Genomic DNA, 24,926 nt, shown 5'->3' on the forward strand with positions numbered 1-24,926 from the left:
GAGGTAGTTTAAAAATGAACCCAAGATGGCTACCTATCTGTTAAAGTGCAGTGTGAAGCAAGCGTTTTAAAAAGAAGCAACACAGTACTCGTCTCTTCGGAAGAGGGAGAGAGAAACAAGTATTTTAAAAAAGGCAGAAAATGGACAAATTCACAGGTTCATAAACAGCGAGTACACATAAGAACATAAGAAATAGGAGCAGGATTAGGCCATCTGGCCCATCGAACCTGCCCCGCCATTCCAGGTGATAATGATCATTGACAATAGAGCAGAAAAATGGCTGGCTACATCAGAAGGGTTGAAGCATTTGATTACACAACAGTTAACTGGATATTGTATAACAGAGCCGATTGAGCAGTATTTTACAGCAAATGGAATAGCCAATGAAAAACAAGAGCAAGTTTTGCTGAATGCATTGCATTTAGAAGATGTGCAATTTGCATAGAAATTTAACTGATTCAACCAAACCAGCTGACATGAGCTTTGCTAATATTGTAAAAGTAATGTAAGAGCATTTAGACTGAAGCCATTGTTGATTGCAGAATGCTTTAGGTTTCATAAGTGGAATCAAAAAGAAGTGGCAACACACACAAAATGTTGGAGGAACTCAGCAGCCCAGGCAGCATCTATGGAAAAAGTCAAAAGTTTTGGGCCGAAACCCTTCAGCAGGATTGGAGAGAAAAGCTGAGGAGTAGATTTGAAAGGTGGGGGGAGGGGAGAGAGAAACACCAGGTGATAGGTGAAACTTGGAGAGGGAGGGATGAAGCAAAGAGCTAGGAAGTTGATTGAAGAATGAGACAGAAGGCCATGAAAAAAAGGGGTGGGAGGAGCACCAGAGGGAAGCAATGGGTGCGCAGGGAGAGGGTCAAGGGAATGGGAAATGGTGAAGGGGGGTGGAGATCGACTTCTCAAACTTTCATCCACCCCTCCCCACCATTTCCCATCCCCTTGCCCCTCTCTCATGTTATCTCCTTGCCTGCCTATTGTCTTCTTCTGGTGCTTCTCTTCCCCCTCCCCTTTCTTTCATGGCCTTCTGTCTCTTTTACCAATCAACTTTCTAGATCTTTGCTTCGTCCCTCCCCCTTCCAAGTTTCATCTATTGCCTGACGTTTCTCTCTCCTCTCCCCCCACCTTTCAAATCTACTCCTCAGCTTTTTTGCTCTAGTCCTGCTGAAGGGTTTCGGCCCGAAACGTTGACTGTACCTTTTTCCTAGCCTGCTGAGCTCCTCTGGCATTTTGTGTGTGTTGCTTGGATTTCCAGCATCTGCAGACTTTCTCTTGTTTGTTAAAAAGAAGTGGAGTTGTGACAAGAATACACATAGATTAAGATGTCAGCTGTCCTGTGTGATCAGCAGTTGGTCTGCCACCTGTCTTCAGGAGAGAGAGAGATAAGGAAAACAATGGAGCAGCATTTGGAGATGTGTAATGAAGGGATGGGAGAGAGAGTAACAGAAGGAGGGAGCTGGCAAGAGCGGCTCCCCCTTTGAACCCTGAGCTGTTTGAAGTGATGGACAGGCGATACCCCAGCAGGGGGATAAATAGGGACAGGTTCGCTAAGGCAGGACACACACGACACCCGAGGTAACAAGACCCTGGAAGCGGTGCGTCTCTCACAAGTCGGTGGGAAGTACCGGGCCATAAACGCACAGGGTGGAAAGGCACGATCGGCGGGAACCTGGTGTGTGTCCACCCTTGCCTGGGTGCCAGGTTCAGCGCAGGGAAACGATCGTATCTGGAAACGGAGGGGTCACGGTCAGTGACCTCAGATGACATCACAAAGGACTCGCCCAACAGCTGACTGCGAAGGTCTGTGTGTGGAAGCTGTTTGAATATTCATTCATTTTTGCTCTCTCTGTCCTTCCCCCACACTGTCCATCTCCCACGGCAGCGATTACTGCGAACTGAACTGAACTTTGCGTGACTTTGAAACTGGTCATTTGCCCCTAGACAACGATAGAGCTTGATTGATCCTGTTACCTGAATTCTGTGTACATGTATGTTTATCATTGCTGAACTGTTGCATTCATTATCCTTTTGATTAGAGTACTGTGTTGCTTGTTTCTTTAATAAAACTTTCTTAGTTCTAGTAATCCAGACTCCAACTGAGTGATCCATTTCTGCTGGTTTGGCAACCCAGTTACGGGGTACGTAGCAGAGTCACTTCAGTGTTTCTGGTACATTAAAGAAGTTGGCTGAGCATTATCAGTTCAGTGATGGGCTTAATGATGCACTCAGAAATTGTTTAGTTTGTGGAATCTTACAGGGAAACATTTAAAAATGGCTCTTAACTGAAGAACAACCTACACTTAAAAGAGCAATAGAAATTGCTGTACAAATGGAAACAGCAGACAGAGACACAATTGTGTTGCCGTCAGGAATGAAAGTGAGTGTAAACAAAATCACTATGTCTAAACAGACACTGGCTTGGCCAAAAAAAATTGTGTTACCTTTATGGCAGGGGCTCACATACACCAGACCAATGCAGGTTAAGGGTGAAATTTCAGAAAATGCAACAAAGCAGGTTGCATGTGAAGAATGTTGGGCAGACATAAATGGAATGCACAGGGAACAGAAGAGCTAAAAAGTCGTGTTGCAGTTTCAAAGGGAGCACTGATCTGCATGCTGTTGATGAAAAATCTGATAATCAGAGTGACACAGGACTGGGTAGATGAGATTTACAATGTGAAGACTAACAATATACAAGCAATATTCCTTCCACCAGAGGTGAACAGCAATTAATTAAAATGAATTGGCCACTGGCTCGACTGTTTCAGTCGTTCCATACAATGTGTTTGAATGGCTTTTCAAAGATACTGAACTGAAGCCTGTAGCTAACCAACAAAGAAAGTATACCGGAGAAAAGATCATTCCTGTGGGATTGACATTTGTAACAGTGAAATACAACAACCAACAAACCACATTAGGCTTTTATGTTGTAGAAATAGGAGGGTCAGCATTGTGGAGCGTGATTAGCTGAGACAACTACTTGATTGGAGATCCATCCTCCATTTGCATGTCACACCCCCTGCAACAGAGTCAACTGAAAACGTATTAAGAAAGGTACCAGGTGATGCCACAACTGTGTCTGTGTTGTACACCATGAACAGTTGCCTAATGGAGGACAAGCAGGTGTTGGTGCCAATGTCTTTGCCTGTGGTTGGAAAGCATATTGGTTGAAGGAAGGACCATGCTGCTCAGAGGAATTGTGAAAGTGACAAAAACAGTGTTCCGACTACAACAGTTTTTGTAGGCGACATATCTGAGAAAGCTTCTGATATGTTAATCAAGCAGTTACATGCAAAATGTGATTTGGTTTTAAGCTAGAAGAGTTTAAGGAGTCTCAGAGAAGTTGAAACTTTTGGCTTTTGTGAGTATAAAGAACCAGAATCTGCTCTGCTTATATTAAAGTTAATGCACGAACTACAAGTGGGAGACAAAAACCTGCTTGGAAAAGTAGATGCCAAGACCAAAGCCCAACTGAATGAATGGAAGGTCAAAAAGAAAGGACTCAGTATAGAGACAAAAATAGGGGATTTGATAGATGATCTCAAAGAAGAGAGAATCCGCAGATGCTGGAAATCCAAGCAACACACACAAAATGCTGGAGGAACTCAGCAGGCCAGGCAGCATCTATGGAAAAGAGCAAACAATTGGGCCAATGAAGTGACTGTTTGCGCTTTTCCATAGATACTGCCTGGCCTGCTGAGTTCCTCCAGCATTTTGTATATGTTGCTTCATCAGATAATGTTGTGAATGAGGAAACCAAGAGGAGATATTAGATAGTTAAAGGGGCAATGGAAGGATTAATAAGAGAATACTCCAGTAAACTAAATGCACCTTCCCAAGATCAAGATGCACAAACTAGAAGAAACAAATGGAGGAAAAATAAAGGTGTCCAGAGCTGTCAGAACCACTTCCTGCAGACCCAGAGTCAACTCCTACAACCACCACAGAGGAATCCCCACAACATGAGATTATTTCACAGCCACAGGTCTCACCTGTCAAGCAGTGTGGTCTCCCTTGTCAGGAAAGATGTCGACCCACTAGAGTAAGAAATGCTCCACAGCAATTAAATCTTTAGTCCTCCATAGGACAATTTAAAATGTATTATTTTGTGGACATCTGTATATTGTTGTTGTATTATATAGTATACTGTGTATATGGTTGAGATGCACTTAATATCTAAGCAAGGAGTATTTTGTGTGTTCAATATTTCAGTGGTATTTGAGTAATATTTCCTGGCGTATATGACAAATAAGCTCTTCTTGGGCTTCCAGCGGGTACAGATATCAATTTTAACCGCTGTTTCGATGACAAACTCTGCCATCTTCATCAGTTTGTCATTGAAATGTCAGTTAAAATTAACACCTGTACCTGGCTAGAAGCCCAAGAAGAGGTTATTCATAATATTGAACGTACTCTATATTGTTTGCTTAAGCATTCTTGTTTGTTTATATAATTATTTTTGAGTTATGTGTAAAAGTAAGTGAATTGCAAATGTCATGATGCTATCACATAACACTTCTGCGCGCATCGCTTAAACACTAAGTTAGACGCGCATCGCTTGGCTCCCTTGTTTTCCTTTCAATTACAGTTTTTTGCTTTGGAGTTACAAACAGAACAGCCAGAATGCTACTTTGGATGCAGACGTATTCAGGTCTTTTACTCCAAGTTTGACTTTGTAAGAAGTAAACTGAACCCAGTATTATATTGCTTTTTTGGATTTGGCTTTCTTCCACAGAACTTAAGCAAGCCGCTGGCAGAGCCTGCACTGTCATTCTGGCTTTTAATGCACTCGTCCTCCTCCTGTTCATACGGCTTTGACTGCTGCATTAGAGTGTGGCTTTTGTAGCCTCTGTACACCAAAGGAGATGAGCTGTGGCAGCTCCATGGTGATTAGTCTGGATTGCTGTCAGTTTTTATTTATCTCTGCCTGCGCTTACCAACTGACTGACTGCGATTAAAGCTCCCTTCGTGCTTTGTTTCAAAAGCTTTGATTCTGCATATTTCCGATACAATCTTAACAAATTTTTGTATTTTATTCTTCGAGGTTTATCTTCAACAACTGTAATTTTACACAAGTTATGTAGGATTAACAGTAATGAAGCTCTGTGCATCTAGTATGTGGCACTTTATTACACAGGGAAATTTAATGTAGTCATCTTTGATTGCTCATTGTGGGGTGGAGATGGTGGTAGATGTGTTGGTTATTAACTATTAACTATACATTAGCTGTAGAACTGGGAAGAATGCGACTGAAAAAGAATTTGTTCCATTAGATTTGTTTCTTTATATAATATTTCTGATAACCAAAATAGAACAAATTCCCATAACTAAAAGCTTAAAAATTCTGCTTATAATTGGAGATTTCACTTTTTAAGAGGAATAATGTATATTCCCAGGTTCAAAGGGTGCCCAATTCCCTGGCCATGGCATTTGAAACATTAAGACTTTGCTCCTTTGGGGAAATGAAGATGATTTCAATAAGTGGAAGGTGGTTGAAAATGATTGACATGTGTAAATGTGTTGAATGTATTTGTAAGGTGACCTTTGCCACCCAAATAACTAATCTGTTCTGTGCATTGATTATTCGTGCCTGGGAAAAGAGGGCCGTCGTGTGCAGTGCCCATTGGTACTCGTTAATTGGAGAGCGCTCCTGGCTAGAATCAGATTCTGCTTCTCTGCTTTTCCTAGCGGAGCACTTCTGTGACAAATGTTCCAACATTGCAATACTAATTTTTTCTCTGCTTTCTGCCTGACCTGGCAATTTGCAATTATCATTTCTTTCTCCTTCTGAGCTGCAAAATGACAACTTATTGTTACAAGCATGCATACTCTTGTGTTGTGCCAGAAGGTTGTGAGGTGGGGAGGTTAATTCAATTTTCAAGTAACCCAAGGTTACAAGTGAATCCGCGTCAACAGTGCCTGGAACCACAGCAGCGGCTCTTCAGTACACACAAGTATTATACCTCTGCAACTCTTCCTATATCCTCGACTAAGCATAGGGGCAAGTTCACAAATCTGCGTGACAGTGTTAAGAAAAGCCCAACAAAAAGTACTGCTAAAGTGGAAGCTTCTAGTGGTTGGTGGTCGGACAGCTCATGGTCAACTGGTTCCGTTCATAAGGTCAGTATACGTGGAATTGTTTTGATGGTAACGCCAGTACAATTTTAGTGCGTAAATCAAGATGCAAGCCATGCAATAACAATTACGACGGTGGCCATTGTTCTTAGTAAGATCATTTCCCTCTGAGTTCTAATTTAAGTCTTATTTCAGATGTCTGAAAGATTTGTTGAATTCTACAGTTATTTATTATGTAGTACATACTATTAATTCACTAAGGTTATATAGAACAGCCCATCACAGAAACAGCCCCTACAGTCAACAATGTTGTGCCAGATTAATTAAGGCTGTAATTAAAAACTGAACTAAATTAATCCCTTCTGCCTGCACAGTGTCCATTTCCCTCTATTCACTGTACAATCATGGGCCCATCTAAGAGACTAATATCGTATACGCCTCCATACCACTTTCGGCTGCACTTTCCAGTCACCTGTCACATCCTGTTTTAAAAAAAATTTTTAAATGTAATTTTTGGAACTGTTTCTCCACTTTGTTAATTAATTTGTCTGATATCTACAACCTTTAACCCACCATTCTGCAGACAGTGTCCTGTCTCTGCCTGTTGTTTTCAACTAGTTTTAACAAAATCCACTCAACTCCAACTTGTCATAGCCATGTATATTCATCCTCCTGGATCATATTAGAAGTTCATTAAGGGAAGAAATACACAGCCCCATTCCTTCTCCTGGAATGGAGGAATAAATATACTGAACGTTTTGTACACAATTTGTAGAATTGAACCATTAGCAAGAGATGTTGGTCAGCAGCTTCTGCTGGTTTGTTCTGTGAGAGCATTCTGCAACTGAGACCCTTTGAGGGACCCTACACTTAATATGCATCATCAAAACTAAGTATATAATCAGGTTTTGGATGGTTAGACGTGTTTTGGCTGAAACTTGCTGAGATCCTCTTTTCCTAAGGTTCAATGCTTCCTTTTTGTTGTTTAAAAAAAGTTGAATTGTTTTGCCAAGTTGACTCAGTACCCAAATCTCATACATTGCTGATACTCGAGTATGATTCCTTGATTCTTTGCTCCAAATTTTAACTGCGTATTGTTGCTGTAGCTGCAGATCTACACTGTTCAGTGTTTTACCTTCTTTACACAAGTCTGAGTCGGCCATCGGTTCCTGATCTGGGCAGCAGTGAAATAGTGGCAGGGAGGATTTGTTTTTATGCTGTTTTCGGAAGGGAGCACGATGTCACAATGAAGCTACCTATTGGTGTTCACATAATTTAGGAATGAGGCATCTCATCATTAATGGGGCTTATGAGTTGAATAAAAAAGCTTATAAGGGAATAGAAGATTTGTGAATGTAAACAGATTTAACATCGGATGTTTCGGCACAGTAGAGTGCAAATGTGATTCAAATGAAGATGGAGCTCAGGAGACATTTTGTTGGAGCAGTGGGTTTTCAGCGAAATATCTGCTGGCATAATCTCCTTCATATTACTTTAAGCAAAAACCTAAGAAGTAATGTTGTAACAGTCTTTAAAATTAATTCTGCCACCAGAACTGATCCCTTTGTTATAAACTGATTATCTGAACATTTAATACAGTATTGAGTCTCAATGGGCTTGACTCATCTATCTTCCTCTATTTACATCTCCAGACAGTTCAGCTATAATTAAAAAGTCCTCAGTACCCACTCTTGGATTGTATCAGTTCCATTGTGCCACCTGGGTTCTCTGTACTTCCAGCATTTGCCCAATCCCGTCCCCTTCTCTGTAATTTAAAACAGGCCTGGGCATCATCCCTGATGAAGATGGCAGGGTTTGTTACCGAAATGTCAGTTAGAAATTGGTTCCTGTACCCAGCTGGAAGCCCAAGAAGAGTTTGTTTGTCATGTACGCTGGGAAAGCACTAGATCCTTTTAAAATGGACTTAATTGCATCTTCCATTTCTGATAATGAACTAACGAAGGCTCTCGGCCTGAAACGTCGACTGTACCTCTTCCTAGAGATGGTGCCTGGCCTGCTGCGTTCACCAGCAACTTTGATGTGTGTTGGTTGACCCCAAATGTTAACTTTTTTTCTTACTCCACATAAACTGCCCAGTTTCTTTGGTACTTCCAGTGTTCTTGTTTTTCTTTCCAGCATCTGCAGATTTTGCTTTAATAGTCCATGAATCAGTACCCACTGTAATGAGAGAGAATGATTTATATAGAGTTGGAAACTCTAAATGAAGTTTATCCCCCTTGGTTCTTATTGAAAAGCTGCAGTTAACTTTCTCTGGTTTGAGTATAATTGTTTCATTGACTTAAATGGCGGTGCAACACTCTACTGAGTAGGAGATATTTTCCTCCTCATAGGCGACTACTTGTGTACAAGGGAGCTGTTCTTTTCACTGAGTGAAGTCAGTATAATGAATTGTATGTCAATCAATTTTTGATGTTCCTGAGATTTGATGGGATATTATGCAAATGTGATGGTTCTGCTTGATTAAAATCAAATACTCATTAGAACTACTGGGAAAAATAATAAAAAGAACATACACTACAGACAGACTTCACACAGGCAGACACACTTCACACAGACATAGACAACAGAGGCGACAGACAGACACATAAACACCTGATTGGTTTGATGCAATTTTGAAAATTCAATGCAAAATTGATTCAATTTCCCACTTGAAGACCCAGGCTGCATTTTTTGTTCGACCTGTGTTTTCTGCCCCTGCGAATCCAACCTCCTAGTACTTGCAACTGTGAACCAAAGTTTTAATATGACAAGAGAGAGACCACAATAAGACCATAAGGATGATGCAGAAATGGGGACATGTTCCCTGGGATGTAAATTTAATTGAAAAATAACTGCAGAGTAGCTGTAGGACCAGATGGTTGTGGACACCAGTGCTGTGTACAGCAGAAGCACTAGCCATGTACAGTGAAAGGGCATCAGTTCTCCACGAGTAATGTGTTTTTTATGGATATTTAATGTTGAGATTGAATATCTTGCCTGAGTTCATATATTTGCCGCATCCATTTTGAAGTTTGTATTGGTACTGCCTTCTGATCCATTACCTTCCAGGATTCATAAATATTTATTAGGTGTTATTCAGTTTTACAATATTATTGCTCTGCTTATTTTCAAATGTTTAAAATCTCAATTTATACTTTAGAATTCTCATCATTATCACTAATCTAACAAGCTAATTATCTAATCTTTGCAATTGCATATGCATCACAAAGGAAATTGTTTTCTTTTGCCCAATAATTTGAAGATGGTTTGGTGTTAATTAGAAACCCACTAAGAATAAATTGGTCGATATCTCAAAGAAAGAACATTATGTACCTACCGTCCTTTTAATGCTTTAGGAAAAATGGCTAAGTCTGATTGAATAAGATCACAATTTCACTTTGGGATGTAGTCAGTTTTATTGAGGTATTTTAGTGCCTCCATTGCTTTGCTGCTAAATCGTACATGGGTATTTTTTACATGGAGTGGAACTTGGTGGGAGGTATTAGTACCGAATATCTTGTATATGAATTAAACAAATACAGTGCAATCTTAATATAGCCCCTCTTATGTCATAGGCATGGAGATACGTTTGTCACCCAATTCTGTATGTTTTATTTCATTGTGGTATAGAGATCAAAGTCAGCAGTCCTTTATGCATGGATGTATTAGCTTTATTAGATTGTATGGAATGAATAGATTAAATGATTGTACAGCATAGTGGCAAATGGGTTCTAACATCAACAGATGTGGAATCATGAAGATTTGATGTCTCTGGGACCCATTCCTTGGAGTATTTTTCTGTAGACCTGACCCCCAGGGAGAGTTGGTGTAGATTCACTTGCTTTGCGTAGTTAGATGGGATTTTATGGCTCCAATGTTATCACAGTGTTCTTTATGTGCAGCTGTGTCCCAGTTATTGCAGAGTCACAGGTAAACCATGAGACTGGGAGAAACCTTTGTTTGCTGAAGTCCCTCTTGAGACAACAGTACTGAGAAGGATGCAATAGATTCTGGGAAAAGGATCGGCGATCCATTGCTGGGGGTACGATTAGAACTGTTCCACAAATTGTAGCTTGGAATGCAGCAATTGAGATTGAATGGATTTGGCAAAATCTAGTCAACTCTTTTGGTGTGTTTGTGTGTATAATACAACATTGGTGAAATAGTTTCCAGTTGGATGAGAGCATTGGGATATGGGGCCATGTCAATAAAAGGAACTTGGGGGGGAGGGGGGACCAAAATTAATTAAATACTTAGGTTATTTATGATGCTAGTGTTAAAGTTAATCCCGGAGAGTGGTGTTATATTGAGATTGCACTGTGGTGTTTTAAATTGTTCAGAAGGAATACTTCACTTTATCTCATGTTTCATGGTTAAACTTTGGTTTGCATTTTTCTCCCCCCTCAAAATTCTTGTTTGGTTCTTACTCTCAATTTTTACGTTTGCTATTAAGAAGTATATTTTTGGATTCTTTATTATGCTATTAGGATTAAATGTGTTGATCTGTTGTCGTGTACCTTGAAATTTGATCCCTTTGCTATTGTTTAGCAGATAGAAGCTACTCCTCCCTCTACTCCTGTTATCCCTGTGATCCCTGTTATGCCAGTCCCCGCTGAAGCCAGTGTCTTCTCGTCTGACAGTCAACAGGTTTTGTTCCTTTTTTTTCTTTTGAATGCTTTGATTTTGTTGCTGTACATTCAAAACTTATTTTGTGCATTGTTCAACTTAATATGTTCTTTTTTTAGATCACTGCATTTCTATGAAGAGCAATTAGAACCAAAGAAAAATGCCAGCTTTGGCTGAAAAAATAACCATCTTGAACCTTGTTTTGTTTTCGCACCTCAGTAGTGACCTGATAGTTTACTGGCCCTTTTCTAATGCATACTGCCTGATATTTTCATTATTTTGTTCACCATTCTGGATTTACCAGCTGCTTGTAAAGCAAGCAACTAGTATGCATTTTGAATTTTAACATCTTTAACACCAGATTTTGTTTTATTTGCTATGACATATTCCTTAAACTGCACCAACTCTTTCCTCTCATCTCCTGTAAGAACAGTGCATTACTTCATCTTTTCAATGGCTGTTTTTTGCAGTATAATAATCCGTTAATGGAATGGATCTTCTGGCTGATTGTGGTGATCAGCCATGGCACATTTTTTTTCCCACTTGCCAATCCAGAGGTGTCTTGCATATCCACGGGGAAAACATGTAGCACTCCTTTTGCAATTTCTGTTCTATTTATTGCTTTGAAATAATTTCTCTAACTGTGCTTGTGGAGCCCCAAAGTCCAAGGTGTTCTTTGGTTCTGGTTGCCTGCCTCAAGAGAATGATGAGATGGAGGTGTTAGAATAAATATTCAAATTATACTTTGAAAACTAATTGAATTCAATGTGCAAATGAGGTGTGAAATGGGAAAGCTGAGATGTTTGCACAAATTGAGATACTTGAATAACATAGAGAAAGTAAAAATATTAATAAGTGTTCAGAACCCAAAATATTTATATTTTGGAAGCCTGGCAAAAAATGCTAAATGCCCTTGGTTTTGAAGTTGAATTTAAATTATGGACCAGGACAGATACCTATTATCTTAATACTTTCATTGCCATTTCCCCTTTGGCCTGTCTGGTTCTAATATAAATGATTTGGGTCACAGTAATTTAAGTGTAGCCTCAGAGTCACAAGTTACTGCTGTGCTGGGCAATCTGTCATTTGACCATAAGACAAAGGAGCAGAAATAGGCCGTTTGCCAGACTTCAGTTTTGGAAATCCTAGCCTATCCTTTTTGAATTTTATGAATCAGTATGTTTGGAAATAGTCATTTATAACCCTTTTAATGAATATAGTCATCAGTTTGGAAAAATCTATTTGTATCAGAAATTGTTACATTAATTAGTATATACACTTCAATTCCTGGGTGTCCCATGATACAGACCACCGTTCTTCTGAGAAAGTGCAGACACCCACAACTGCAGTATATTTTCAAATCACAGAGTTCTGAGAGCACTTTCAATGCAGGGCATACATTTTGATCCTTTTTAATATTTACCATTTCCCATTACCACCAACCAAGTGCTGCAGAATTAGCTTGTCAAAGTTCTTTGCTCGTTTTTCCGTGATTTTTTTTTTGCCTTTGATTTTTTTTTGTGCTACTTGCCAAACTGGATGTTCCTTATGAAATCAAGATAAACTCCTTCTAGTAGTTCAGACTGATAGACTTGGATTGTTTGATCCCACATCTATGCCACTTGCTTGGCATCTAGTTGATGTGGTTCCTATCCCCACGGGTAAAGGAATTTGCACATTGCAAGAGGATTTATTGTTTTTTGATATTTACTCTTCTCCTTCCCTCCCTTCCCATTATCAACCTGCTTTTCTGGGTAAGAGCACGCCTTCTCTTGCAGGTGATTATGAGATCAAGCTTAGTTGCCCATTTGTATTTTGTCTTTGCCCGTTCTTAATTACTGCCCTGTTCACACAAATAGGATTAATCCACAATAATGTGATAAAACTCAGTCCATCTGAATAAAGTTTGAGGTGAAACATGAACATTTTCCTTCATTGGCTGTATTAGTGCAATTCTGCTGAGGTGTGTTATTTGGTCATGATATATTTGGCTAGTAAATGTTGATTTTGATTTCCATAGAATACAAATTGTAACATTATCAACTTCAAATGAACACTTTGATTTTAAACTGATCAAATAGTTTTGTTCATTTTTTTAGCAACTTTACATCTGTAAATTCTAATTATTAAATACCTTGCTATAAATATTAATTGCACTTGGCTGAGATAGGTGGAACAAAGAAATTTTATTTGAATTATTGATGTGTGAAAAATTCCCACTTCTCAGTGAAGGAGCGTAAATAAAAATGCATTCTTATCTTCAAAAGACCAAATGAGTTATTTATGTTAGATTTTTCATACGGATGTGTTGCTCCAAGGAGCTTTTATTTTAATCAATTTCACCTCTTATTAGCACAATATTCTTACTGATATCATGGTGAAATGGTTCTCTACATCGCCTTTGCATTTTGCAGTCTTCAAACAGTTGAAAATATTGCCAAGTCTGCAAATTGTCCTCTTTTATATTTGTGCTTCATTTGGTCCAATTGGTGTTTCCTTTTATACTCTGCTCAAATCCCATTCAAATACTTCCCATAGTGAGCATAAGTGACAAGTAAAATTAAGGTCTTGAAGGATGTAATTACAGGAAAAGTAGTAGTTGGTATGAAGTTCAAAAGAAAAATTCTATTTGGCAAACCTTACCCTTTTACTACAATGCAGAGAATACTTCAACTGAGTAGACCTACTTGCACAAAAGAGATGAGAGCTTGAGCTCAGCCAAGAGCTGCTGACTATGAATGCAAGCTAGAGTCCTTTATTTCTCAAAGGGTGTTGATGAAAGGGGATTTTTAGAGGATTCCCAATTTTGAGATGTTTTTGGTGACACATAATTTGGGCGTTGGGCAAAACCCAATTTCTTCACTATGATTACAACCCATCGAAATGACACTGTCAGGCTGGAGAGGGTGCAGAAGAGCATTACAAGGATGTTGCTTAGACTATAGGGCCTGAGTTGCAAGAAGAGGTTGGTTGCATTTGATCTTTATTCCCTGCACCGCAGAAGAATGAGTGGTGACCTAAGTAATTTATGAAATCATAAGTAGTATGGATAAGATGGATAGTTATAGCCTTTTCCTTAGGGTTGGGAGTCCAAGCTGCAGGGCACAGATACAAGATAAGAGGGGAAAAATTTAAAAGAGACCTGAGAAGTAACCTCACACCAAGTGTAGTGAGTACCTAGAATGAGTTGTCAGAGGAAGTGCTCAAGGTGGGTACAATTATAACATGCAGAAGGCATTTGGATAGGTCCATGGAAGGGAAGGACTTGGAGGGTTATAGGACAAAAAGCGAATGCTGTGGTTGGCATGCTCCAGTTGGGCTGGAGGACCTCTTTCTGTGATCTATAAATATAATTATGAAAGAGGAAAATACAGATATATATTAACAGTAGAAAAGCTTTAGACAAGATATTTTCTGGAAGTTTTACACAAGGGATTTAAAAGACACAGTATATTTTGGAGGATGGTAAACTGGATTTAAAAACTATTATTCACAGAAAGCACAAAACTTGGGCTAAATCTGTTCTGCAACCTCTCCTATTCAATGGATGAGGGTTTTCATTCTAAAAGATGTAATTTTTCCCCACAAAATTCAAGGAAAGTAAATGGGTTAAATGGAGGCATTTTAAATTCTATGCTAGTATGCTTCACCATTTTGATTGAAGCAAAGAAGATTATAAAATTCATGTTCAATAAAAGTAGTAATTGAAGCAGAAGGTGCCAACATTTAAGTTTATATTGGACAGCTGGATAAAGGGATGTGGAAAAAGAATGGATAAATGGGACTTGGAATGATGTCTTTACGTGGAAGGTGAGCCTGTAAGTCGCATTTCTGTGCTGCATTATTGAAAGGTATAGCTCTATTACATCACACTTCTGTAAAAAAAATTCTGAACGCAATAATAGAGCAAGACAGACTTATCAAAAAGTTCTTCAACAATTTATCAGCCAGATTGATGGAATGATGTATTTCATAAGTAATTCAGTTGTTTTTTGAGTGGGATGGCTAAAATGAATTCAGCTTTTAAATTCCAGTTTTTATACATCTATTGAATTGCATTTTAATATGATTTGCATTGTGAACATTTTAACGAGGTTGTCTTCGTCTTCTTTTTAAAGGCTAATCCACCTCCTGTTGTGGTGAATACAGATAGTTTGGAGTGTCAGCCTTACGTAAGTTATCTATTTTCTAACCAATTTGCACTCTAAGATGATTGGAGAAATATTTTAAAGGAACACTTTCTGCTGTGACTTATAATTCCTTTTCCATCCATATAGCAAGAATTGCTTTTTCTGTTTGTGAATCTTGTATTTGAAAATTAATATTAAAACACTGGAATTAAATAAAAGCAGGCTGCCAGCAATGGACAGACCTCTGAGTGTAGCCCCCTGGTAAGCCTCAGGCTCGCTCAGCTCGCTTTTTTCTAGAGGGAGCAGCCTTCGGCCCCGCCAAACTGGGTAATCAAGTTTATGTGGATGCTGTGTGATGTACCCCACCCCGCCGAATAACAGGCAGTACACCATATGCGATTAAATGATTACACTTTATAAGTATTTACTGAAACTATGTAATTAATAGAGATACAATATAAAAGGAAAGTAAAAGACGCCAAACTTATCAAAGTTCAACCACTTCGTGTATAACCGTTGGAGCTCTATTAATGGGGTCTCCAGTCGATGTCTTCAGAACTCCGCTGACCCTCAAATGGGACCACCCTCGGTGATCGATCAAACGCTCTACTTGAGTCTGTCCTCGTCTCCTCTCCTCGCCGAAGATCCTGGGCCTCGGACTCCCGATCGGAGTCCACTCCGTTGCCCAGCTTACAGCATCGTGCCTCCTCTCTTTGTCCCCATCGCGCCTTCTGCCCAAAGCCCGCGAATACAATAGCTTACAGACACACAAGAAAGAATAACATCTATCCTAATTGGTTAGCAAATGAATATAATTCTCGATATCAGTAATTATAACCCAAACAAGCTGCTAGAGAGAGAACCACTGTCTCAGCAGTTAACATCACAGAGAAGCCATTTTATTCAAGCATAGCAAAGAAACCATTTTATTAGCCTTAGCAGTAACATAAAAGAAGAAACCCCTTACATGAGCATCTTAGATACTAAGACAGTCTTCCTGCATTCCCTTCACATTAGGTGGAAAACTCTTGCATAAACCAGCAAAGTTGTCAGCATTTTCCGTTAAGGTTCATGGTGTATGTAACCAGAAAATACTCGATGCAGTCTGCCAGTTCTATGCTGGATGTCGCTTTTTAAAAAAATATTGTTTTTCGATGCAGGCACATACAGTATAGTAGCTTCAAATTAGATGGTGCACAGCTTAAGTTAAATCTACCTTTTCAGACTTGCATATTTTTTCCCCAGAGTTTGAAGAAATTGTCCATCATTTATGGAGACAGTAAACAATCTTTCATTGCTCCTACATTATCAGCTACTTGGAATCCATGAAATATTCAGTAGGTTTGCAATTTATAAAGCAGGAATTGTTATTTAAGTATACTGATTTGTTTGCTAGAATTCAAAATTTCCACAAATCATTTTTTAGGCTGTTGTGTGCATTCGCAGTTGATGCATTTGCAAAAAAAAAAAAAAATTATTCTTTAGGAGAATTCACCAAACCATTTCAGTCATTCGGACAATCTCATTTAAGACCATAAGACAGAGGAGCAGAATTAGACCATTTGGCCCATTGAGTCTGCTCCACCATTTCATCATGGCTGATCTAATTTCCCTCTCAGCCCCAATCTCTTGCCTTCTCCCTGTATCCCGAAATGCCCTGAACAATCAAGAATCTATCAATCTCTGCTTTAAATATACATAAAGACTTGGCCTCCACAGCTGCCTGTGGCAAAGAATTCCACAGATTCACCACTCCCTGGCTAAAGAAATTCTTCCTTATCTCTGTTCTAAAAGGATGCCTATTGGAGTGTCAGCCAAGTTATGGATTTTCTAACCAATTTGCACTTTTGGATGATTAGAGAAATATTTTAAAGGAACACTTTTTGCAGTGTCCCCTCTGGTCTTGGACTCTCTCACCATAGGAAGCATCCTCTCTGTATCCCCTTTGTCAGGGCCTTTCACATTTGATAGGTGTCAATGTGGTCACCCCTCATTCTAGTGAATACAGGCCTGGAGCCATATGACAAGCCATTTGATCTTGGAATCATTTTTATGAATTTGCTTTCAACCATCTCCAGCTTCAGCATATCCTTTCCAAAATGAGAAGCCCAAAGCTACTCTCTGTGCTCCTAAACTACTCTCTGTGCTCCTCACCAGTGCCTTATAAAGTCCCAACATTATATCCTTGCTTTTATATTCTAGTCCTCTTGAAATGAATTGTATTTGCATTCCTCACCACTGACTCAACCTGCAAATTAACCTTTAGGGAATCCTACACATGGACTCCCAAGTCCCTTTGCATCACGAGTTTTTTTGTATTTTCTCCACATTTAGAAAATAGTCAACCTTTCATTTCTTCTGCCAACGTGCATGACCATACACTTCCCGACGCTGTTTTCCATCTGCCACCCTTTTGCACGTTCTCCTAATCTGTCCAAGTCCTTCTATAGCCTCTCTACTTCCTGAAAACTACCCGCCCCTCCACCTATCTTCATATTGTCTGCAAACTTTGCAACAAAGCCATCAATTCCATCATCCAAATCATTGACATACAATGTGAAAATCAATTAAATCAATTCTCCTTTGTCTATCCTGCTTATTAGTTCTTCAAAGAATTCCAATAGATTTGTCAAGCAAGATTTTTCCTCAAGGAAACCATGTTGACTTTGGCCTGTTTTATCATGCGCCTCCAAGTACCCTGAGACTTCATTCTTATTAATTGACTTGAACATCTTCCCAGTCACTGAGGTCAGACTAACGGGTCTATAGCTTGCTTTCCACTGCTCTCTCCCTTCTTGAAGAATGAAGTGACATATGCAATTTTCCAGTCTTCTGGATCCATTCAGAATCTTGTGAGTCTTGAAAGATTAATACTAATGCATCCTTGATATCTTCTGCCACCTCTTTCTGAACTCTGAGGTGTAGACCATCTGGTCCAGGTGACTTATCTACCTTTAGACCTTTCAGTTTCCCAAGAACGTTCTCTCTAGTTATGGTAACTTCACATACTTCATGCCCCCTGACAGCTAGAACTTGCACCATTCTGCTAGTGTCTTCCACAGTGAAGACTGATGCAAAATACTTGTTTCATTGTCCCCCATTACTACCTCTCTGGCATCATTTTCCAGCGGTCCAATATTCACTCTTGCCTCTCCTTTACACTCTATGTATCTGAAGAAACTTTTGGTATCCTCTTTAATATAATTGGCTAGTTTACTTTCATACCCATCTTTACCTTAATGACTTTTTTAGTTGCCTTCTGTTGGTTTTTAAAAGCTTCCCAATCCTCTAACTTCCCACTAAACTTTGCTCTATCATATGCCCTGTCTTTGGCTTTTATCCTGTCTTTACTTCTCTTGTTAGCCATGGTTGTGTCATCTTTCCTTTAGAATGCTTCATCCTCTTTGGGATGTATATATCCTGTGCCTTCCGAATTGCCTTGAGAAATTCCAGCTATTGCTGCTCTGCCGTCGTCCCTGCCAGTGTTCGTTTCCAATCAATTCTGTCCAGATCCTCTCTCATGCCTCTTCAATTCCTTTTACTCCACTGTAATTCTGATACATCTGACTTTAGCTTCTCATTCTCAAATTTCAGGGTGAATTTGATCATATTATGATCACTTGGTCCTAAGAGTTCTTTTACCTTAAGCTCTCTAATCAATTCTGGTTCATTGCACAGAAACTCTATTGTCAAAAACATTTTAATTGCTCTTTGTGTAACATATTTTATATCAAGAATGCCCTGAAGGCATTCCAAAACATTTTTAACTTATATTATTTGAATGATTGGCTTTTAAAGGAGCAATTCTGCTGAATTTTTCTCAACTTTTTCTCAACTGTTGTAGGAAGAATGTACCGTATGTCACAGCTAATATTTTCTCCATTCTATATGAAGATTAACTATATTCCTAGTTACCTGCCAGTTACCTAATCATATTCCAACTTAGCTCTGTTTTCTCACAGACTATGATTGAAGCTGCTGAAAATGTTGCAATTTTCCAGAAATCATTACTGTTAGTCCAACCAGATAACTTTCTAGTTCAGTTGCATTCTGTTGTAAATGCCCTGGGCACTACATTACTTCAAAGACAAAGGTGTGCATTGCAATGCCCAGTTAGCATTCTACATTAAAACTATTAGCTATGCGATGAATATTCGTTAAATGATGGCATCTTTGCACCCAGCGAGAGATGTGCATTTAATGTAGCAGTTTCAAGTTGTTATGTTCTGTTGTGTCTTTTCAATTACAAATCTAGCTCTCTGCATCTGTGTTTTTCTACTCATGATCAATATCAACATTGCAGGAAATATACTGTCATTTATTTCTTCCAGTTGTTAACATCTAATTTCTTCTTATCAAGGTAACTACAAATTTGAATGGCCTAGACAGAGTAGATGTGGAGAGGGTGTTTCCCATGATGGGAGTCTAGGATAAAGATGGCACATTCTCAGAATACAGGGCTATCACTTTAAAAAAAAAGAGGTGTGGAATTTCCTGAGCCAGAGGGTGGTGAATCTGTGGAATTCATTGCCACAGGTGGCTGTGGAGGCCAAGCTGTTGGTTTGACAGGTTCTTGGTGTCATAGGTTACAAGGAAAAGGCAGGAGAGTTCGGTTGAGAGGGATAATAAATCAGCAGAGCAGACATGATGGGCTGAATGGCCTATTTCTGCTCCTACGTCTAATGGTCTTATGGCCCTATATGTAAGCAGGTGATTAACCTATCTCCCAAATGGAATACTTTAAAGTAAATTCCAAATTGATGTGGGCCTTTACCAGTTATCAGCAAAATAATAGTGGTGCAGAGGGAAGGAACGCATATATTAATTTCTTGAGGAAATGAAGGCAGTCTCTTCAGTGGTGGAGGAACTCGTAGCTTGACTGCCATTTTTGTGTTTAAACTTGAATTGGGTATACAGTTGCATGGAGCAGTTTGTGATCCATTTGTAAATACCTAGTTTTCTGCATTAATTGCTCATAAAATGTGGTCTGAACTTCATCTAAGTCACAATAATAAACAAACACATTCTGCCTAAACTAATAACACATAAACAATTGTATTTCTTCTCATCAATACTGAAAGCACCATTTAAACCAAAGCTATTTGTAGTCAGGTGTTCCAATCAATGAGATGAGCTTGGATGTAGAGGTGCCCTGACCTATAAAAATGGCACACAAAGTCAGGTTACTGACAGAGCCTGCTCTTCTCAACAAAGATCAATTTATGTGCACCATGCCTTGATGAAAACAACTTTAAAGAACCTTAGAAGAAGAATTGGTAGGGATGCATGATGCTGGAAAAGCTGACAAAAGCACTTCGAAAGACCCAAGTGTTCATCAATCCACAAGAGGAGAAATTTGTGTACAAATGGAGGAAGTTCATTACTGCTGATACTCTCCCTAAGAATGGGCTCTCTGCGAAGTGCACAACATGCAATGCTGAAGGAGGTGATAAAGAATCCGAGGGTAACAGCAAAAGACCTGCAGAAATCTCTAGAACTTGCTGAAGTCTCTGCTCATGTGCCCACTATAAGAAAAACGTTGAACAAGAATGGTGTTCATGGAAGGACACCATGGAGGAAACCACTGCTCTCCAAAACCAAAAATGTTGTTGCATGTCTCAAGTTTGAAAAAGACCACCTGGATGTTCCACAATACTTCTGGGTCAATGTTCTGTGAAGAGATGAGATAAAAATTAAACTTTCTGGTGGAAATGCATTATTGCTGTGTTTGGAGGCAAAAGGGCACTGCACACCAACACCAAAACATTAACCCAATTGTGAAGCATGATGGAAGGAGCATCATGGTGTGAGGCTGCTTTTCTGCCACAGGGCCTGGGTAGCTTGCAACCATTGAGGGAACAATGAATTCAAAATTGTACCAAGGTATTTTACAGGAGAATGTCAAGATAGTGGTCCATTACCTGAAGCTTAATAGGAATTGGATGATACAACAAAACAATGATCCAAAAGACAAGTAAATCAACAGAATGGTTTAAAAAGAAGAAAATTCATGTTTTGGAATGGCCAAATCAGAGTCTAAGACCTTTACCCATTGAGATACTGTGGCATGACCTGAAGAGGGATGTTCATGCAAGATATCACAGAAATACTGATGATCTGAAACAGTTCTGTATGAAGCAATGTTCCAAGATTCCTCCTCGCTGCTGTGCAAGTCTGATCAGCAGCTACAGAAGACATTTGGTGGAGGTTATTGCTGCTAAAGAAATTTCTGCCAGTTATTAAATACAGAGGTTCATGTACTTTTTCCAGCTTGGACTCTGAATGATTAAACAATGTGTTCAATAAAGACATGAAAAGACAATTGTCTGTGTTATTAATTTAGTCAGATTATATTTGTCTATTATTGTGACTTAGATGAAGATTATGAGTAATTAATCCAGAAAACCAGGTAATTGCAAGGGTTCACTTTTTCTTGCAACTGTACATTCAAGGGGGAATATACAGACATCCTGTTGTGGTTTGATGTGGGTGACCTAAATTTTTTGCATTTGTCTGTTGTGGCTACTCTTTGTTTCTGAAAGAATAGTATCCTTAAAGATGGCTTAGCTGGTAATGCATTCTTAGCTGATGCACTCTGAAGTTTAATCATTACCATGACATAACAAAATTCCACTGTAAAAATCCCTTTATTGAGATGTTGCAATAGTTGAATTATAAAAGATGTCTTTTAATCCTTAACTTCATACTTCAATAATTTCCTCATTTGTACTTCTTCATATTGGTTAGTGTCTTGCACTTGTTTACCGGATGCTATTAAATCAGAATCAGGTTTAATATCATTGGAATATGTTCATGAACTATGTTGTTCTGTGGCAGCAGTATATTGCAATACATTAAAAAAATGAGTTACAATCAGAAATATGTATAACTAAATTAAATAAGTAGTATATAAAAAGAGCAAAACAGAAAAAAAAAAGCATATCAGTTCATTGTCCAGTCAGAAATCTGATGGCGGTGGGGAAGAAGCTACTGAGCGTGTGTCTTCAGGTTCGTGTACCACCTCCTTGATGGTAGCAATGGGATTGGGGCTTGGCCTGGGTGATGGGGGTCCTTAATGTCAGACGCTACCTTTTTTGAGGCATTACCTCTTGAAGAAGTCCTGGATGCTGGGGAGGCTCGTGCCTACAATGGAGCTGGCTGAGTTTGCAACTTTCTGCAGCTTTTTCTAATTCTGTACAGTGGCCCATCGACACCAGACAATAATGCAACTAATTAGAATGCTCTCCACAGTACTGTATATCTGTAGAAATTTGTGAGAGTCTTTAGTGACATACCAAGTGTCCTCAAGCTCCCAATAAAATATAACAGCTGCCGTCCCTTCTTTGCATCAATATGTTCACCCACAATTGATCCTCAGAGATGTTGACACCCAGAAACTTGAAACTGTTCATTCTTTCCACTTCTGATCGCCTGATGAGGACTGGTGTGTGTTCCCTCATCTTGCCCTTTCTGAAGTCCGCAATCAGTTCCTTGGTTTTACTGACGTTGAGTGAAAGGACGTTGCTTCGACACCACTCAACCAGCTGGTATATCTGTTGTTTCCACTCTGCCCCAAAGTAACTGTTTCAAATATATATTTTATTTTTAATTCTTACTTTGGTTCCCCATATTGTTCTTGAAACTTGGAAACCTGTGAGAGTTGTATGATTAGAACTCTGAGGCTAACAAATAGGATGGTTTTTGTTCTGTAGACTTCAAACTTTCCTGAGGTGACTGAAGCTCCCAGCCCCAGCAACCCGTATTCAATGCTGAACTTGGGTCCTGTCTGAGTGGAGTTTGTACATTCTCCATGTGACTGCATGTGTTTCCTCCAAATTCCGGTTTCCTTTCTCAGATCATGGATGTGCAGGCTTATTGGCCTCTCGTATGCAAGTGAATGGCAGAGTCTGGGGGAGAGGGAGTGTTAACAGGAGTGTGGGGAGCATATAGTTGGGATTAGTATGAAAATGGTGATAGATAGTTAGGGCAGACTGGTTGGGCAAAGAGTGTGTATCTGTCCTAACTGTAGGATTCAAACAACAGCATATGGCACTGAGCACTTCCCTCATGTCATGTGTTGAGATATCATTTTTATGACCTGCCAAAGCACTTCATTTGTGTAAATATTCTGCAAAGTTGTGTTTACATCTTGGAGAATGCTTAAAATAATTGAATGAATCATAGGAACTGGAGGACCAAACACCTTTTGGCCTTTCTTGTTTGTGCTAGTCAAAAAAGAGCTCTCCATTCAGTAGGTCTGGTACAATGACAATAAAAATGTTTTAACTGCACGTCCAAACGGTCTTTAGATATGATGATGCTTTTTGCCTTGCAGGGTTTCAGGCAATGAGTTCCAGACCCCAATTATTTTCTGACTGGGGTACATTTTCCCTTACTCTTTCTCTAACTGTTCAACTAATTCCATGCCTTTTTTATTCATCTAAGGGAAAAAGTTGCTTTCCTGTCTTGTCTAGGCTTATCATATTGATTTATTTATTTATCGAGACGCAGCGTGGAATAGGTCCTTCAAGCCTCGCTGGCCAGCGATCCCCCAATTTAACCCTGGATGACCAATTAACCTACCAACTGGTACATCTTTGGATTGTGGGAGGAAACCAGGGCACCCGGAGGAAACCCACATGATCACGGGGAAAATATACAAACTCCTTGCAGGCAGTTGCTGGAATTGAACCTGGTTCGCTGGTACTGTAAAGCATTGTGCTAAACACTACACTGCTATGCCACCCTTGATCAAATCTCACCTCATCCTCATCTGACCTAACAACTATACTGCCTTACATTTAACCACCAAGTAACATGGGTGATAAAGACAGAGTTGGGTAGGGTGCTACTGTTTCTGTCTTTTAGAAGCCAATATTTAACCATGCTAGCACCACCCTTAGTCTGGTAATTTTTCAAATCTGTTGAGGATATAGCCAATGTCCCCTATGTCTATAATAAAATAGTTTGCTTGCCGCTCTCTCTGCTGCCCATGTATCACTGTTGCTTCCCTGTTCTATCAATATTTACACCAGTATCCAGTCAGTTTCAGGAAAGATGCTGTTTGTGTTTTGGCATGACCATTTCTCCTTCATTTATCGTTCTTCATTTACTTAGATTTCACACTTTCTATTTTATGGACCACTTCAGGTTTTGGTTTTTCCCTTCAGCCAATTGTGTGGTCTCTAAGTATCAATTTCTACACCCTAATGAATTTAGCTTTTCCAGTTTGCAGCTAGTTAACAACAATTGAAGTTGTGCTATATCAAATGCACTGACTAAACTGTAAACTATGTTAATGTGCTAATGTTTTCTCTGCTACATTAAATGTAATGAGGCCACAATGCAATTCATCACTTTACTGATTCCTTTTTTAATGGCATAAAATCTAATATATTTGCACTATGGAAAAAAATTGCAAATGTTACTTTCATTAAGTACAATCAGTATGAGTATGCTTTCAGCTTAGTGGATCATGAATGTCTGCAGTAAGGTGTACAGTTGCACAGGGTTAAGCAATGAGTTTTATCAACTGCCATATTTATTATCTTCAATTTAAAATGTTGAAGGTATAAAATCCCTAGATTGAAAATGCAGTTCAGTTCAAAAGTTCATTTTATCTCTTATGACTACAAAGTGTTCGCCAAATGAGGCATCAAGTTACCAGAACCATGATGACAGTTCTGACCCATCAAACTGTAATGTGAAGCCTTTTAAGATTCTCTTAATATGACCTAACTGTTTCACCTGACATCACAATTTACTTGCATTTTTGGGACTTTTGCAGGTCAATGGTACTGATACAGACTATGAATATGAGGAAATCACGCTGGAAAGGGTAAGAGCTGTATTATCTTTCATAATTGGATATTTTCAGATGTCAGGAGTTTTCATTAAAATTCACTGAGTTTGGGTCTTAAAGAAATGTATTTCTTTTTCTTTGATAATCTCATTCAAACACATTTTGAAGCAAGCTTCCACTGGTAACTCAGCGTGATGCACCATAGCTGAACAGTTATTCATGTAAGCATTAAAGGCACAGCAATTACTAGTCTATTTACAACTTCGAGTAGGGTTGGAACCATCGTA

At 39.1% G+C, this 24,926-nt stretch overlaps 1 protein-coding gene across 6 annotated transcripts in view; it reads left to right on the forward strand.

The window, feature by feature from the left end:
- Positions 1–24,926, forward strand: part of LOC140196247 (disks large homolog 1) — a 485,196-nt gene that overhangs the window by 276,481 nt on the left and 183,789 nt on the right. For 4 of the 6 annotated variants that reach the window (XM_072255108.1, XM_072255109.1, XM_072255112.1 and 1 more), the window contains 3 exons: positions 10,630–10,728; positions 14,826–14,879; positions 24,625–24,675. In XM_072255108.1, coding sequence (XP_072111209.1) covers positions 10,630–10,728; positions 14,826–14,879; positions 24,625–24,675 — 204 coding nt within the window. The remainder of the gene's footprint in view (positions 1–10,629; positions 10,729–14,825; positions 14,880–24,624; positions 24,676–24,926) is intronic. The other 2 variants (XM_072255110.1, XM_072255113.1) reach the window with 1 other exon arrangement.

The sequence above is a fragment of the Mobula birostris genome, chromosome 4 (genome assembly GCF_030028105.1).
Source record: "Mobula birostris isolate sMobBir1 chromosome 4, sMobBir1.hap1, whole genome shotgun sequence".
NCBI classification, from domain to species: Eukaryota; Metazoa; Chordata; class Chondrichthyes; order Myliobatiformes; family Myliobatidae; genus Mobula; species Mobula birostris.